The 18,423-nt window shown below is 35.3% G+C and overlaps 2 protein-coding genes across 3 annotated transcripts; both read right to left on the bottom strand.

Annotated features, from left to right (window-relative positions):
• Positions 1 to 4,075: 4,075 nt before the first annotated feature.
• Positions 4,076 to 6,516, bottom strand: LOC113772789 (aluminum-activated malate transporter 2-like). Its single transcript, XM_027317271.1, has 6 exons — positions 6,231 to 6,516; positions 5,979 to 6,119; positions 5,580 to 5,852; positions 5,338 to 5,450; positions 5,114 to 5,257; positions 4,076 to 4,576 (listed from the first exon to the last, which is right to left on the bottom strand). The coding sequence occupies exons 1-6, from the start codon at positions 6,514 to 6,516 to the stop codon at positions 4,076 to 4,078; spliced, it is 1,458 nt and encodes a 485-aa protein (XP_027173072.1).
• Positions 6,517 to 11,069: 4,553 nt separating this feature from the next.
• Positions 11,070 to 17,860, bottom strand: LOC113760360 (transcription factor LHW). 2 transcript variants are annotated; one of them, XM_027302911.1, is made up of 10 exons: positions 16,875 to 17,860; positions 15,827 to 16,009; positions 15,640 to 15,721; positions 15,266 to 15,307; positions 15,124 to 15,183; positions 13,018 to 14,892; positions 12,806 to 12,907; positions 12,390 to 12,533; positions 12,185 to 12,310; positions 11,070 to 11,815 (listed from the first exon to the last, which is right to left on the bottom strand). In XM_027302911.1, exons 1-10 carry the CDS (start codon positions 16,967 to 16,969, stop codon positions 11,639 to 11,641), a joined length of 2,886 nt encoding a protein of 961 aa, XP_027158712.1. In that variant the 5' UTR covers positions 16,970 to 17,860; the 3' UTR covers positions 11,070 to 11,638. The 2 variants fall into 2 exon arrangements, with proteins under 2 accessions (XP_027158712.1, XP_027158717.1); XM_027302916.1 differs by having other exon boundaries at positions 12,390 to 12,530.
• Positions 17,861 to 18,423: the final 563 nt, after the last annotated feature.

The following is an 18,423-nucleotide window of genomic DNA, read 5'->3' as shown; positions in this document are numbered from 1 at the left end:
GGGACACCATTCCAAACGATTTACGATCACCATTTGACTAATAGTGTAAAATATAAAAAATGTACAGACTAAATCTTGCCATGTAATTTAAAGATAACTGACATGTATGGACTCACATGAACCTTCACTTCGTGCTAGAACTCTGCAACCAAATTATATAATTACTTTGTAATGGATTATAATCTAATCAAGAGGTGTTACACCCCCCCCCCCCCTCCTCAGGATTTAATTAGCTAAAATTTTAGTTTTTAGCTTGTGTATCAGGAACTAATAGGTATGCATACCTGACTAGATAAGGGGGTGCTATAGCACCTTTCTTGTATTTTTTTTGTTGCAGGTGAGGTTTGAACTCCCCACCTACAGCCCAAGGAGGGATTTAAGTCCCTCTCTGATGGCCACTGAACTTAGCTCTGTGGTTAGCTAAAATTTTAGTTGAAGGGTAGAAAAATTGGATGACTACTTTGTTCATTTACCCTTCTGTCTTTCACTGTGAGTAAAGCTAAGTGGCAAAGAAAGAGAAGAAAAACATTGGTAATTGCACACTTCGCTTTCAAGAATAATCAAAGAAGAGAAGGAAAACTTTGGTGAACTCAACCCACTCCTGAACTTATAAAATTGATAAGTTGTCCAGCTGTTCTTCGGTTGATTCTTCTTGATAAGCAGCTAAAAGCCTAAAACTTTCGATAAAGTGTGTACGGTAGAAAAGTAACCTGCATAGGCCACCCACTAATCTACCTAATCAAGAAATCATGTTTTTGGGTAGGTATCAAGAAATCATGTTGGTGATGCTTTAGGTCTCGACATCAAAGTAGACTGTGTATAGCTCCTTTTGCTAATTAGATTTTAGTGGAAAACAACTCAATCTCCACCATGTTTCTTCTTTTCGGCAGATTCTGATATCATTTGTGCATGGTTTGTGGTGGCTGTTAAACTACTTATAGCTTAGTGGCAACAAGATTAGTGTTTCAGCAGATAAGTTGACTCTCTCCATTGATTATTTTATTAGGATCTCGTTCTTAATTTCAACCTTGTCATGCTGCCATTCATTTCTTAATTTGTAAACTTGCTGTTTTAGCAATGATACGAACCATCACATGCATGGGGTGAATCATTGCTTATAGGCAGACAACACTAAGTGATGGATCCACTTGTATGGTTATTGTTTATTTTCTACATAGGTGACTAATGTAAAATTTTGCTTGTATGAAAAGTTGACTTAAGATCTTCTTAATTGATGGTCCTAAATATGTCATTGTTCAACTCAAATTAAAGTCACCTTTGATTATATGCCATTTGTCTTTAGCATGTGCAGAATCTATATATATATATATATATATGAAAGTATCTATTTTAATCAGAATTTTTCTCATTTCTATATGACATGTCTAATTGAAGAGAATTAACAAATTATAGGTCACTTGGATTTTACCCATATTAAATCCTATTTGGATTATATTATATGTTTAAAAATTATCTCTAATTTTAAAATAACTTTAAAAAATAACTAATCTTATCTTAATGATATTGCTTTAAAAAACAATTAATCTTATTTTAATGATTTTGCTTTCTATCAAATTATTACATATAGTAGAACTTTTTTCAAATCACAATTATTAAAATCTTACATATCCCAAATTACTTCCTTAATTATTGAAATCTTACATATCCCAAATTATTTCCTTTCACCACCATACCGTTGATTAGTATTCAAATTATTCATCATTTCTTCCCAAAATTTTGAATTAAATTAGTGTGTAAAAAAAAAATTAACTATTACACCAATAGATTTACCAATATTATTGGAAACTGAATATTTATCGATGGAAAAAAATGAATTGCTAGATTTTTTTCTACTTAATTAAATATGAATATATAGTTCTAGATTTATGGTCAATATAAAAATTTAAATTATCTACAAGAATATCTGCCAAATTTTTGATAGGGAGTACATGATTTGATGTATACTATCATATTATAATGAAAGTATGTAAACAAATTTTTAAAAATTACTAAATAATTGAACATTTAAAATACATTAATTTTTTAAAGTTAATATAGATGAATATGTAGGATTGTTGTTACTTTTTGTATTTAAATTATTTATATTTGCATAAATTCATAATAAATTAAAAAAAAGACCGTGGTAAGGCACGGACAAAATTCTAATTTTATAGTTAAAGTTCTTTTAGGAGGAATGTAGTTAGGAAACGAACCCTTATTAACCATTTTGCAAAGTGAGTCTTCGTATGTAGCACCATTGTAAACAGTACAGAAGCTCTTCAAATCTGACACGGTAAATAGATTCAGAAACAGGAGATCTCTAGGTGATTTAGCAATTTCTGGCAACATAGGCTAAAAAATAAACCGGCTGCTTTTCTTGCGTTAATGTACACTTAAAAGACTAGTAATAAGTCACGTACTTTGCACGTAAATATATTTTCTTAAGGTATACTATTTTTGATGTACTATAATTCTTGCAAAATTTTGATTTTTAACATAATATTTGTATCAAATGTAGTAATTGCCAACAAAACATTTATTGTATATTAAAAAAAAACATTTATACTACATTCTAACATATAAAAACTCTAAAGATGGAAGGTTAACTAAATTACTCTATATTTTACCATTTTACAGGAGTTGTCATAGTAATAAGAGAAAATTTTGTATGATTTACCAGACCAATAGACGAAATCAAACTTAACAAAATATTTGTTAAAGCATGCTCTTTTGTAACCATTGTATAAGAGATCCTAAGCTAACTCCTTCTTCTAGCCCCAAATCGAATCAATTGGAAATCATGGCATCTAAAATCAATGCAAGAGTTTAAGAATCTCTTAAATCTATACTCTATATATTGTTATAAAAAACTTAGGCAGAGTTAAGAAAATACCTTAAAAGTCTCTAGGAGTACTTTCAAGTACGTGTAAGTTGAAATTCTGAATCTAAACCCTCCTTTGCTTTACTATCATAACCAATTTCCAATGCCAATCCATCAATGTTTTCCCTCTTCATAATTGAGTCTTCTTTCTCATGCAACTTGAGAAAGTTTTTTCGTAACTTTACACTTTATCGAGTCTTGATTTAAGCCATTGTACAGGGCATAAATGGTTCAATCAATGATTAACACCACCATTTAATTGACCCATATTCACATTAAGAAGTTGTAGGAATTATAGAAATCAATTGATGGTGTTAGATGAGAGTATTAAATTAAATTGATTATCACCATAACTCTAAGTTTGGGGTTTTTTTTGGTTTTTATAAATAGATGACCTTTGCCCTTCCTAAGTTTTGTGCATAGATAAGCAAAGCTTTCAAGCCTCGTAGCAATAAGGTTTCATTAATAAAAATTAAGCAATGATCCCTTCTTTCCACCAACACATTCCTTAAAAGACTAATTTCTAATTCAAACTTTTAGAGCATTTTGAGAAGAACTTTTCTAAGCAACATTTTGGTGACATTTTATAGTCTAAGACATTAACAAGTGAGGACAATAGGAGAAAATATGCATTAGTATAAGTACAATTTTAAAAGGTTAATTATAGTTCAAAAATCCTTTTGTTTTAGTATTTTTGAATTATTTTTGCCATTTTGCTTTTTTCATTTTCTTAATTGATATGCTATAATAAAGTGAATTTAATCGTCAATTTAATATTTTGATGACCTTTGTGTTCTCATTCAAAATTGTAAACCAACATGTATATATAGTATTTAATCATGATTAAATAAATAATAAGGGCACAATATGATATTTCAATCATCAATTAATAATTGCATGACCGGAATAAGGAAGGCTAAGATCACAAGAATGCTTATAGTTAAAATACCAAAACTCATGGTGCTTTGCATAATAGTAATAGATAGATAGATATGCTTACAGGGTTAACCCCCTATTTGGATAAAAAAGGTTGCATTCGATGGATACAAGTTCATTAGCAGGATTTGTCTGCTCTGGTATTAGTAACAAAATAAGTTATACGTGGATTCTGCATACATAAGAATAAAATGCTAGAATATATATACTTCGATATGACCCCAAACTTTAATACTTGTTTGTGGTTTTGTATCATATTTACACTTGGACATTTTGCTTGGCTTCTTGATTCGAATCTTGAAACTGGGATTGGTGGACTTCATGAGTGGCTGGAGTTAGATTAATGGAAATAATGACACGAGGACAATCTTGGACTTGAAGCTGTTTAGTACTGATGCCTGCATTTGATGGTATTTTGCTTTCTGGGACATTCAGTTCTGGACTCTGGAATTTTGCAAGTGTTGCAAGCTCAGTAACAGACTCAGCAATATCCTCCACAGAGATGACTATATCAATTAACAGAGATGCAACTGCTGCTACTGATATTAGCTGTCGAAGGTTAATGCCTTCCCATGAGCCTGACTTGAGTAAGGATTCGAGGTTCTGGGCTGCTGTTGTCGAGTTTACAATGTGACGATTAGGAGAGGATGGCTTTGTCATTGTTCTGATTGCCAATGACAATTCTTTGAGTGCTTGACCTGATTCTTTGCTCATTATTGTACATATCTCCTGGACTTTCTGAAAGACCTCTTCTGGTGCCTAAAACAGTAGCGTAATTTGCATCAGTTTTATGAGAAAAGCAGCAGAAAATCATTTAATCCTAAAATAGTAGTTTGGTGAAAATTTTCGTTACAGAAAATGAATAAGCCCTATCTTTGCTAGTTGCCAAGAGAAAAAAAACATTGTTTCTGTTAAAGCTAATTGAAGTCGATACAAACATCCTGATTGATGTGGCTGCACCAGTCGGGAAGTGTTCGAGTGTTGCTAACTAATAAAACTGGTTTTCAACTAATTGAACACGTGATAGGTTCACTAAGAAGCAGTAATGTGGTTGTTCATTGCCTTTTGCCTAAAATTCATTGAAAAATTCAAGTTTTTATTAATTCCTGAAGAGATGTTAAATTTCTTTCTAGTTTGGTAATGCTTCATGCCATTATCTTTCTATGAAGTTGTTATAATTTGCTTCAGATTCCATATCATTCGTGGACCTTATTTAGTGATGTAACTCTAAATTAGTTATAATTACGAAGTATGGAATGAATATAAGTGTGTTAGAGATTGTTGATGGTATAATACTTTGATCTCAGAATTCAGGTAGCTGTTAAGAGCTTCAATTCTGCAGGCACATTTTCGAGTCAGAGCTCCAATTTTCAGGTACTGCTCCCAGGGATGGAGATACATGAACTTTCCATGACCGGGTTCCCATCTTGCCAAATTAGCCTGCAAAGGAAGCATGCAGAGATCAGTGCATGTACGTTAAGTACAACAGATTTTAATAGCATCAGAAAGCTTCTGCTCACTTGGTTTTCTTCAGTGGTTTTGGAATTAAGAACACTTTTATAGCCAACCAGAAAAGACTTGTTATCCTTAAACTCTGCCTCCACTGATCCTGCAAAGTATTCTTCTCCAAAGCCTAAAATCAAAGATCAACTCTTGAGTTTTCGAGCTCATAATATAACAAGAAAATTCAACTGGCTAGTGGTTTAACCTGGTTTATAAATTATAATGGCATACTGCAATAACTCTAGGATCAAAACTGTACCTTCTAAGAAATTTCCAAGTTTCTCAAGATGATCAGCTACGAGATTGTGAAGATCTTCACCGGCCCATACAGGACAAACGAAAATCGAAACAATCACACAGGTGGACGCACCAACAAATATGGTAGATAATCTTTTATGCGCCAAATCAAGTATTTCATCAGTTCGAAAGCCGGATATGGACACAAGACTGAATGTCAAGATGAAAATCACCAATCCGTAGTCATATCTGGCCTTCACTTTGGGAAAGAATCGAATAAATGTAGTTACAGCAGCTGCAAATCACCAAGATATCATGAACATATTATTAGGATGTTTTCTCTCTTATCCCAAGATGTTAAATAAGATTAAGAGATAAAGCAATGGTGCAATATATATATATTGCACTAGAAACAACATACCTTGGAGGAACACAAATAGCCCAATGAATATCGGCTCGCCTACTTTCCCTGTCATGCTGGCCAAGTAATGTGCTCCAACACCTAAAGCACCAGCTATAAACGTTGCTAGTCCTCTATTTAATCCTTTGCCGATTGTTGCACCTGAAAACATTAGAAAAAGTATCCCAATTCAGTATTTCTTTGGAGTTTACATAGATTTGGAATGACAAGTAGACTTCCCAAATAAAATGGATTTCGTAGTTGGCAACTCACCTACAGAGAATTCAAAAACAACCACTACGGTCATCACAGCCCACATTGCGGAGACACCAAAATTTTTGTAAAGTGGCTGAAAGTAGTAGAACAATGAAACTAATGTGAGTGCTAGTCCTAGTTTAAGGGAATGGATCACTCTTCTAGGGTCATCTTGGCCAATCTTCTTTGTTTGTCTAGCAATTTCTACACCTTTTGCAAATGAATTCTTAGGTAAATCCTTCACCCACCGCCATCCCCTCGTCAAAATGCCGGCTTTCTCGTTGTTTCCAGACCCCATTTCCATGACTAAATGAGCTAACAGGTACTATAGGTTGCATGAAATATATGGACAAATCACTCTTGTGGGCTATGGTCTGAGGAGTGAAGGTGATGATCAATTTATAAGAAAAGAGAGAATGTGGACGCAGACATTAAAATATATCTATGTCTTGGACAAGTCATAAAGGTTCTTTTTTCGTACGATGCAGGTACAAAGAAAGTTCTTACAATGACTAAGTTGGGGTGGTTTATGACAGTAGCATACATTATCTGTTACCCACATACAGCAGTCCATATGACCTTAAGTAAAGCTAAGTTTGATTTTTTGAGGCTTTCTTCTAATAACAGGTACATAAATATTTGAGGTACCCTTGTTCTTGTTGGATTTCTACCAGAAGAAGATATAATTGGTCCACCTGGCAGCTATCTGTGATTATTTTGTAAAGGCAAGTAGAATTCCATTGTGGTACAATGAACTGTTTTGCATTGGTACAAACTTTGAGATCAAGCTGTTATGCAGTTTCTTTAGCATCTCTTGGAAAATTGTGGATGATATGTATGGTTTTCACTTTTTAGTTGTAAGTTGATTTGGAGGTTCTAACTAGTGACGGCTTAAAGTGCCACTTGAACGTGGATAAGAGATTGAAACATTGTGAGTGTTATAATCAAATTTTAATTGGTATGTTTTATTGTTGTAAATCATATAACATCTTGTCCAACATACAAATTTTATGACACCGATTTGAAGCACTCACAAACAACATTATGTATAACATGTTAAGTACGTTAACCATCATCTTTGAACCTTAAAATTTTGGGCAATCTTAGCCATTCCCATATGGAAAATGGAGCCTCCCCTCTTTCCTTGAACCAAGGCAAATCTGAAAACAAAATCAACACGTTGAGAGGCAACATTTAAAATCTTATAATGGGAGAGGATGGTCAAATCATTTCAAACTTTGTGAGGGCAATCAATGTTTCAAAGGGCATTAGGAGATTGAAGGGTAAACACTTAATCATGAGGATCTTTTGGGAGTGGCCTATAGTTGCACAACAAATGTTTGGTGTCTTTGTTACAGCATATGGGTTAGAATTGTAGAATTTAGTCACATTTGCTAGACAATGGTTTTACCGCAATGTCGACAGGTGTTATCTGTCTACAAGTAGTAATATTCTTTATCCCTTTCGTTGAGATTATGGAATGCAATCCCTTACCCTTAGAAACGACTAGATTTAACCTGCCTCCAAAGATGTTAAAAGTCTTTTCCAAAATATTCCGACTTCAGACAAGGTTGCGGTTCATAATCACTTAACCACAGGTCCCTGGTACCAAAAACAGGAAAACCACACAGACAAGAGGTTCTATACTATTCCATTTTTGAGTGTTATCCACTTGTAAATGGTGTCAGAACTTGTAGGTGCATTGTGTGGAAAACTTTTAAGTTCATGCGTGGGATTACTAATGGATTATTCAACTAAGAAACTGATTCGGCAAGCTTAGGTTAAACACATTTTTCAACTATTTTTTTTATTTAACGTATACGTTTAACCAAAAATTTATGCAGTGATATGTTTGAGAACTACCTTAAAAAATAACCATAAGTGAAGCGAAGTGCATTTTTAAGAGATATATTTTTCATCTGTCATATTTTCCTAAGAAAATAATGTTGTAACTCTCATATAATGAACTCACTGACACAACATAAAAGTCCATCACAGAAATTGAAAAGAAAAAGGAGTCAAATTAGTGCTGAGAGAAACTAAAAACATAGAGAAATAGAAATAGTCAAATTAGTAGCACCTAAGGAGATGTTTTCCTGGTTAATTGTGAGTTTGTTGTCTTTGAGTTCAATGAATCCAAACATTCCTTGGATAAGTTTATATTTACCTTTTCCCTTACCTAAACTAAATTCTGGTGTCTGCCATTAATTGTTGTTAGGCAATTTTACAATTTCTCAATTTTACAACTAACAATTTTATAATTGTTAGTCTTTAAGGGAGAGTGCAAAATAAAGTTTGCTACTTGTGGAATTTTATGAAGGCAAAAATTGACTATAAAAGATGTCTGTTTTATCAAAAGAAATCAGCCATTCAAATTTAGGTTACTGTCTTTTCATTCCAAAAGACAGCTTAATTAGCTGCCGCTTTTTTATACAAAATATGCAACTACTTTAACTACCAATGGAGGAATATTTTAATTGTTTGAGAAAATACCACATGTCTGGCTCTCCACAAATCGTAATGGGAAGAATAATCAGTCTCAATTTTCTTGCAAAGTTTTACGAAGGGTTTTGTCATATGATCTCTTTTATCTTATGAATTGAGAAAATCATCTCATGCCTCAGAATTCAAACTTGTAACTCCTACTATCTTATTTTTATAACCTTTTTTTAATTATTTTTTCTTTTTCTTTTCTTGTGGAAATCACTTTGGCACGCACCAATATAGGGCAAGACAGAAAAGCAAACTTAGATGTTAAAGAATCAAACCTATTGGAATAATTCTGGATTTTGTTCTTGATTCCTGCTGATGCAACTAGTAGCACGAGAACGCCATCCATTTTATTATAATTTTGTCTTGTAAAAGTCATGTTTATGGGTTTGAATATATTCTGTCGTAGAAGAAGAATCCAAACTTGGTTTCTTCTTTTGATAATTGCTTTGTTAAGAGTTCAAACTTTACCCCCTATCAATTGTCAGTTGTCACTGTATGTGGCTTGCCACTTTAAGTGATTTAAATCTATACGGTGCGTAATGTATCCGTCTGATCCGATGATGGTTTAGTTTCCATTGGTACCCGGTAGGTCCAATTGGACCCTCCCCTAGAATAAACTAGAGTAGGAGTAGGGTGCCGTTTTGACAAAAAAAGAAAAAAAAAATTACTTTGTAAGATCAAGGGTTTGGAATATAAATCATCAACAAATCTAACACAAATGCCCATATATTTGTCAGGGCTGAATTTTGAACAGCATTATGTTTTTTTTAGTGGCAACCCGAAACTTGAAACATCTGCAAATATTTGCAGTTTCAATGGAGTTCATAGGGAATCAAACAGTCACCTTGAATGGCCTGGTGACTCCAGCAGTTTTTAAATTTTTTATACTCTGCCAGTTCATTTATTTGTACCATGTTATTGGTGCATTAAATATTCGTCTGGAGTACAATTTCTTGTTTCTCCTTTTTCATGCCTAAAAATCCCATGTGTGTATATGATTTAATAACTCTGACGAATATTCTTTTGTGCTGTTTGGTTATTAAAAAGAGTATTCCATCAAAATTAATTTGCCGAACCAAATAGTGAAACAATAAGAATGGAAAAGTGTTTGGAATATTCTCCATTTTCAAAGCTGGTTTGCTTCTCCTTTTCAATAAAATATGGACTTACAAAGAAAAAAAGATAGAAAAGTAGAATTATCCAACATTTAATTTGATTATTTCTTGCATATTTCAATAGCCATTTTCTACTGTTGAAATCAAGAGATTTTACTTGTGTTTCTTGATGGAAAAGCTACAAGTGAGAAATGATAAATACTGATCCAATTGCTTCACACCATTAAATTAGATTAGCACCAAATTAACTTTGGTTAAATGAGGTAAAATGTAGGGGTATAAATGAGTCTAATCAAACCGAACATCCTAATATTCAAACTTATTTGATTATTTTAGACTGGTTTGAAATTTCGTTAAAAGTTGACTTATTTATTTGACGAATCAAGAATGAACGAGTTTTTTTTTATATTATTGAGTATGAAAATTAACAAATATAAAATGCTGTTCAAGTTTGACTTGATTAATTGTCGAACCAAATTTGAAAGCAAACTACGATGAATTTAACTGTATTAATTGCTATTGCATGCAAATATTTCTTTGGTTTGGGTGGGTTTTGACATCTGATTATCTCTGCTGTAAGTAAAGCTTTTAGTGTCCTCATTCCTCATTGGAGTAGGTAAAGAAACTACTCAATGTTAATGATGTCTGATGCATGAGGTGGACATCCACTCACTCATATCTGTATCTGGTCTTCATTACAAGATTTCTACAATTTCATCCAAAGCCGCAAAACACAACAGAAACAAGAGCCTATGTTACTTTCGGAGGTGGGAAATCTCCACTCAGATTTTCAATTTGTCCATCCAATCCATGGACTGAGAGCCACACAATCCCATTAGGAATGTTTTAGCACATCTAATTTGCTTTGTCTGTTTGGGAAAGTCGGCTGAGCATGTAGGGAGATCTAGTGTAGTCATCAACATTGAGAATTTCAACTTTTTTTTCCAAGGTTGACAAAGGAAAAATTGTTGTATTTGCAGTAGTTTCCCTTGTAAAATTCAGGGTAACCTGAACTTAAAAAAAAAAAATTAATATAATTTGACTTTTAAAGAAGGAAAAAAGTGCAGTACAATTCGTATTGTAATTAGTTGAATTGTTGAGTTGAGCTTTATCAATGCAAATTTCAGCCAAAAATCTGTGTTTTTTGGCATCAAAGCTCTCTACTGCCACAAAATGTTCATAAGATTTTGAGAAGTTGAATTGAAAATGATGAAGGTTGAAAATAATTTTACTGGAATAACACACAATCAAACCAGAAGCAAATGCCAAATAATACTAGAAATAGGCAATGTCAACAGACAATTGAAAACTTGGACGACTCCTATCATCATCTCCTTTTCTGTACAGAAGCAATGTGATAATTCACAGCAGACAGATGATCAAACAGAACCCTTTCTGCAATCAAAGAGGGAGGGAGATGAAAATTTCCTTCCCATCTTGTTAAAACCTCCTTCCAACTAATAAAACTGCGACAACTATGGGAAGAACAAAGCTTCTACCATGCAAACATCTTGTTCTCTCTCGTTTAATCTCCTTCCAACTAATAAAACTGTGAAACTATGGGAAGAACAAAGCTTCAACCATGCAAGAGAGTAAACAGTCTAGGAAGCATCTTACACACTGTAGTTCTCATTGCCTAAACTCATCTTCCCAGATCTAAATCGATGTGGAATACAATTTAGCTCATGGAAGATAACAAACTTCAGTCAGTTGTTGGATCAACAAGCTAATTCGTCTGGAACAACTGTTAGTCACAGCAAGCATAAAACTTTGCTCACTCTTAACATATCCCAGACCTAAAGTTACGCAGCAGATGGATCACTGCAAATCACATGGCCTACCAGATGCTGGTATTGAGGTAGCTTGCTGAAACTGAGGAACCATCATACTCTCACTTTCAATGCAGTTGGCCAGAGTTGCACCATTTTTGGTTGTTTGCTCCAGTAGACGAACAAGTGCGATGAAGATGTCCGTCCTTGTCACATCTCTATTAGCCTGCTTGAAAAAATGTTTTAGTTAACAAGCTTATTGAGAGAAATAGTAATTTAAAATTTGCACTTGATTGCCCAAGTAAAAGGCTTAACTATTCTGTTCACATATAGTAGCAGGATATACAAGTACAGGTAGAAGAAGTATAAAAACAGTAAGTAGTAATCTAGCAGCCTTTTCCTCCACACCGAAATCACTACCTGAACTCCATAGAGGCCACAAACAGAGACGATCTCAAATAGATAAAATGATATCACTAAAAACTAGTCAAGGTTTCTGATATACTCCTAGTTATTTGCACCCCTTTTGGGGATAAGAATACAAAGTTTGAGGTCAAGATTCCCATCTGAAGCAACCATTTACTACAAGACCTACCTCCACAGCAAAGCGCGCCCAGATTTTCTCATTGCGAGTTTCCATAATGCCCTTCAAGATTGTCAGTCCCAATCCTCTAATTATGTCAGCTATTTCTAGAAACAAACCTCTTTCTTCACAAAGCATCTGTCACAACACAAAATGTTAATCAAAACAAGTAAAAATTGCAAAAGCGTCACACCCTGTAACCGATGTCAATGAGTACCTCCACAAGCATTTGACGGTGTTGATTAAGATCCTCAACTATGATAGGGCAGACCATAGACTGGGAGCCCAACTCATATGCCCATGTAACTCCACCATCATAGTTATCTTTAATAAGTAGTCCACCTTCCTTGCCAAGTATCTGCTGAATTCAAAAATAAAAGGATCAGCGTCATAAGTTTCTTCCATCACCTCAAATATTCTGTGAGTTAGTTGTTTAGACTTTCTATAGTACCCTGGTTTTGTACAAGTCCAACTAGTAAAATAATTTTATAAATCTGTACTATTTTTAGTTTCAGAGTAGCATTTATAAGTAACATGTGCGAGATGTCCATGCCACATTAATCTCCTTATAGTTTTGCATCTGCCTTTTAGAGTTTGTATTAGTAAGAAAATCTTGCCCAAGAATGCAACTACCTTAAAATCTCCAGTATGCTTCAGCTTGTCCGCATGCTTCGTGACACTTTGCAAGAAAAGCATATGCTTTATAGTTCGTTCTAGGAGTGCATCAATGCTACACTGTTACATAAATCAGGTATCAATCAAGTGCATTACTAGTCTGCGTTTGAAACAGAAATGGAACGAAGGGAAACGAGAAACAAGGTTCAGAGTTTGAATAAGAAACTCACCTTTGCCCCATTTGGCACGATTTCCCTTAATTCTTTGACACGATCTTGGATCATTTGACGATCTTTTGGCCTGGGTCGAGGATTCTCCCCAGGTTTAAGCCTTTTGCGATTTGTCTTGGTCATTTCATCAGGTTTCTTAGAATATGCAGTTGATACACTGCTACTTGGCTTGACATCTTGATGTTCAATCCATGAGCTAATTTGTGACCCACATATGGAACCACTATTGGAATAGCTTCCTTTATCATCCTTGCCGGGCCCAGATCCCAATGAATAGGAGCCAAGACTACCTGGTTTTGTCATGGATTTAGGAAAAGCAAATAAATCTCCCTGCGTTTGACCAGACAAACTGACCATGGAGCAAGGGCGTGAAGCATTTGGAGCAGAGGAGCTACTTGTGTTGGTCAACATTGTCCTGCAAGAAACACTATCATCCATGTTCAGCTTGCCTGAAGGTTGGATACTGGAGATAACAGCATCTAAAAGGTGGTCTGTGCTCGCCCCAGAGAATATGCTGCTCTCTGACTGTCCTTGATTGACAGGATACAAGTCAGTAGAAGCATCCGAACCTTTAAACCACACAGAACTATTCTTATCCAAATATGTTATGCTTGAGTCACACGTACTATTCTGAGAGTTATTCCAGCCGCAATTTAGCAATTTGTTTCTAAAATCAACCCCCAGTATGTCAAACAAGTCATCTCCAGAAGGATTTTGAGCACATCCATCTCCATATAAGGCTTCCCCAAGTGTTAGACTTTGAACTCCATTCCCATGCTTTTCATCTTTAGGAATTAAACTTGGGTTGCACTCGCTTAAACAGGTATTATCAGACTGTTGAGAGAGTTGGGCACTAAAGGCTTGATGCAAATCATTGTCCACTCTGTCATTGACATCAACCAGATGAATGCCTATCAACTTGTTATCTGCAGAAGGATATCCACTTGCAGAGTTATTTGTTAGCAACTTACATGCACTTGAGCAATCAACAGCTTTAGACAAAGAACCCTCTAGTTTAGATGAATTTGCAATCTGAGAGTCACTGACATTATGTGCGCCAGAATTACTATTGCAGGAGAGCAGGTCTGCATCTGAAAGTGAACCCATTGTTGAAACTGATATCCTATTGCTCTTTACACCACCATACGATTCACCTACATTAGCTGATTGGCAAGTGACAGAATCTTGAGAAGAACTGGATACTAGGCCTGCATTAGCTCTTAGAATGGACATCATCATGTTGTTGGATACATTGAAACTTTTATCCATATGATTCTGGAAACTACTGTTGGATAAGATTTGTTGTTCCAGCAATTTTAAGCTGCCGCGATTTATATCTGATGAGCCAATAGCAGGTTGACAATTGAATGTCGACCTTGGAATGCACAGAGAACTTTGCTGATTCAATGAAACTTCAGGGTTTGAGCACATTACTTCAGCTTTTGCAACTCCATTTGCCAGTTGGCCTGTAGAAGGATTATTTGTATTTGCTGATGGACCAATTTTTGCTTGGTATTGTTCTACATGAGATGCCAACGGACTTCGATAAAAGTCAGAGGCTTGAAACATAGCAACAGAAGGATGATCAATACCTTGAACTTGTCCAATCGCACCAGAAGTTTGAGCCAGACATGCTTCCATTTGAGTCAAGTTGGTCTTGAAGTCACAGCTGTTAGCAATAAAAGGAGTAGAGGCGTACATATCTGAGCTCTCAGAACAATTTCTCATAAAAGAACTTCCAGCGCACACAGGAATTCCAAGCTTTGGGGCTGGTTCTTTTGTTGCGTAACTTTCAGATAGCAGGATCCTCGGTACACATCCTAGTTGAAGAACTAAGGTCTTGACATCATTTACAAAAGCCACATTCTCCATAATCTGAAACACAAAATTTGATTCTTTTTTACTTTCTAAAGAAGGTTGAAGAATCATATGATTCGATAATCTCTCGATATAGTCAAAGACTTGCTAAATCCTGTGTTTTTTTAGAAATCAATAGACTTGGTATTGAGAAAACACTAAAATTACCAGCAAATTATAATCCGGAAAACACACATACAAGAGGTGCTAAGCTACCTTTTGGATCCATGATAGGAAGAAAGAACTTACAGGCATGCATGAACCAAGTTGTACAACACCGTGAGGAAGGACTGGAATTACTGCAATTGTCTGCATGTCAAACACAATCAGTATCAATATAACAGGATAGAAGAATCATCTAATGCTCCACTTGGTATCAATAGCATTTTACCTGCATGCCAGCTGAAAATTGTTGAACCACCTCTTTCAGAACCTGATGAAACAGAAAGAAACTCAGTAGCCATTAACATCATTAGGAAAAAAATTCATCATTTGATCCTATTTTTTACATTAACAGCCCATTTTTCGATATTAAGAGAAGAATTGTTTGGTCGAGTTGTTGTAGCATTGGTTTAACTTCAACAGGGCCAAAGTGTACCTAAACTAAATAGGAATGATGGAACAGCTCTATCTAAACATGGATGAATGTGCAGACCCTATTCACTTAGATTTCCATCACGTTTTGCACACACGCAACTTTGCACATTGTAATGCTAATTTAAACGCAACTTGAACTGTAGAAACCAGAGAAGCATTATGGTATACCTCTGGTGGATGTGCATCCCTCCTATAGTTCTCTGAAAGAATCCACTGGTGACTTCCAGTAAATGCAGCCCGACCAACTAGTCTGAGAGACAAAATTACCCAAGTTAAAAAAATTATATACATACCCATGCAATACCAAGCAACTCCCCGTGCCAAAAACCACCAACATTAATTAAGATAATCATACCCTTCTCCCAACACATTAACTTGATTTTCCATCATCATCTTGTTTACAAGTAAATGGAGTTCATTTCCTGCCCCAACACCAAGCTGAGTAAATGGATTTTCAAACCCTTCAATCCCAGAATTTCTGGGTAGACCAGTAGCATAAATCACTGGTTCGTAATAGCATTCTTCCCATATCAAAAGTCTGCCAAGTAACAATCAAGTTAATCAACTTTATCATGCATTTTAACAAAATTGTGCTCCAGCTAATGCAGAAAGCCAGTTAATGACTAGAACTGGAGAATAATTGGCAGGAACTAACATATATGTTGCCACTTTTATCAGCTTATTCGAGAAACCAAACAAAAAAAGGGTCCAAGATTCAGAACTTCGTCTAAAACAGTAATATAATAACATATGAATCAAACAAGGAAGATGGAATCAGAAATGAATATGTTCATATATACGAAACCAACAGCTGGGAGGATTTCATCAGAGTAGAACAAATCTCCTTTTTCCCCACTAAGATTCTCGGAGACAAGCAGAACGGACCAAACAGAAAACTCCAAAACTAGAAAATGAAAGTTACTGGATTTAAAGCAAAAACAAGACAAGAATATCCAATCAATCTTTCACACGTCAAATCACATCTTCATCGTTAACGTATAAATTATACAACTTCCAACTACCAGATATATTAAACAATCAATTTTACTTGTATATTCATTTTTCTTTTACTTCTTGCTTAAACAGCAAATATGAGAAAAAAAGTGTACAGAACTCCCAATAATTAGCTCCAGCCAACAGTTCACTGATGCAAACAAAGCTGCACAACAGAAAAGTACCGTAATACACGATTCTTTTCCTTTCATTTGTCCTCCATTCTTTCAGCAGCCAAACAGTGGTTAGCACAAAATTCCAGGAACGAAAAAGAGAGACTACTATTTCTTCTTAAAAGAAAACAACACAGGCATATCAGCATATAACAAGTACAGACTTTTAAAATCCACAAAATAATTACTTTCTCTTAAGGGAAACTAAAAAGAACAAAAGAGAATCATTCAACTCACTTGGGATTTTGACAACCGATTTTCCAGAAAACAGCATAAGACCATTGATTGACTCCACACAGAGTCTTCAAAGCCTCTTTTAACAAGCTCCCCATATTGATTGATGATACTACCAGCTGGCACAGAAGGTATAGCCTTTTCTGACTATGAGTACAAGTCGAGAGAGATAGAGATAGGCGGAGATGAATTTAAAGGGTTAACAGAGCTTATAAATATAGAGTAAAATCAGCTTTTCAGTGCCGGAAAGATTCCATCTTTGTTTCTTTCCTTCTTTCCTTCTCCGGCAAAATTGAGTTAAAAGGCCTAACTTCCTCGGCAAGAGCCTCTACCAGCCTGTTTTGTTCTCAACCCACCACTCCTTTTCCTCTCTGGATCCAAGTTTCCTGATATCATGATCCTGCTGCCCATTCTATTCAGAAAGAGAAGGGAAGAAAGGAAGAGGGAAAAGAAGAGAAATGAAACTGAAAGAGAAAAGAAAGGATAAAAATCCCTTCTTTTTCTCTAGCAAAAAACAGAAAAATGAAGAGACCTCAACAGCAGCTGAGAAAAAAACACGCCCTTCGGTGAAATCTACACTATGCCACAAGCCTTTAGCAAGTAGCTAGCCATAACCATCATTTTGTCCATTTTCAAGCTCACCCCAGATTAAAAAAAAAACCCACCAAAACAAAGCTTAGAAATGGCCAAAGATCAGAACTTTATGCAAGTTCTTGAGCTAAAGAGACTGTCTTTATCTGGGCTTGATTGATTAATGCTACTGCGTGCTGTGACTTGTGCTTGTGTTTTCTTGAGAGAGAGGAAGAGAATGTTATTATGCTGCTGCTGCTGCTGCTGAGTGCTGAGTGGAAGGGTGACTTTTGCTGTGCTGAGTGTGTGTTGTGTGTGCAATTCTGAATGGCTAGTTCAGGCTGTGCTGCTCAGGGCTGAGTCTCTTGCTCTTTTGTTTTGTGCTCAGAACTCAGAAGGGAAGACCAGAGACTGTAATATGCAGGTTATGTTTGTAATAAAAATGGACTATGCTATGATTAATCAATGAAAGTCATTAGATTTACAGAAAGGGGCATGGAGATTGGGGGAATTCTGCTTTTGCCACGGAGAGAGGAGAAGAGAGGGAGGGAGGGAGGTGGGGGGTGCTAAAGTGACCTTGGTTTTGTCTGCTTTCTGGTCTTTTTCCATCCTCAGGATCAGGACTTTTTCCTGTCTGCGTTTAGGACTGTACAAGAATCTTGGAATTGGTTCAGATCAGAATTCTTTCCATTTAAGTGTGATTTAATTGGTTTGGAGTAATAAACAAGTCTTTTTAATATATTTCGCTGAAGCCATTTAATTGGTTTAACTGCATTGTTCCACGTCTCAATTTGACTGAGTATGATTCTTAACAAAAGTTTAAACCCAAATTAGTGCTTAAAGGACAGCACTTCGTCAAATGATTCAAAGAATCAAAAAGCAAGAGATAAACCTTAAAACTTTTTCCTAGAATGAGAAATGAATAAAATTTTGACAAGATAACAATTATATGATTCTGACTAATTTTAAGTTAGGTTTTTTG

The sequence above is a fragment of the Coffea eugenioides genome, chromosome 1 (assembly GCF_003713205.1).
Source record: "Coffea eugenioides isolate CCC68of chromosome 1, Ceug_1.0, whole genome shotgun sequence".
Classification (NCBI taxonomy): Eukaryota; Viridiplantae; Streptophyta; class Magnoliopsida; order Gentianales; family Rubiaceae; genus Coffea; species Coffea eugenioides.
This window is presented reverse-complemented; position numbering and strand designations above follow the sequence as displayed.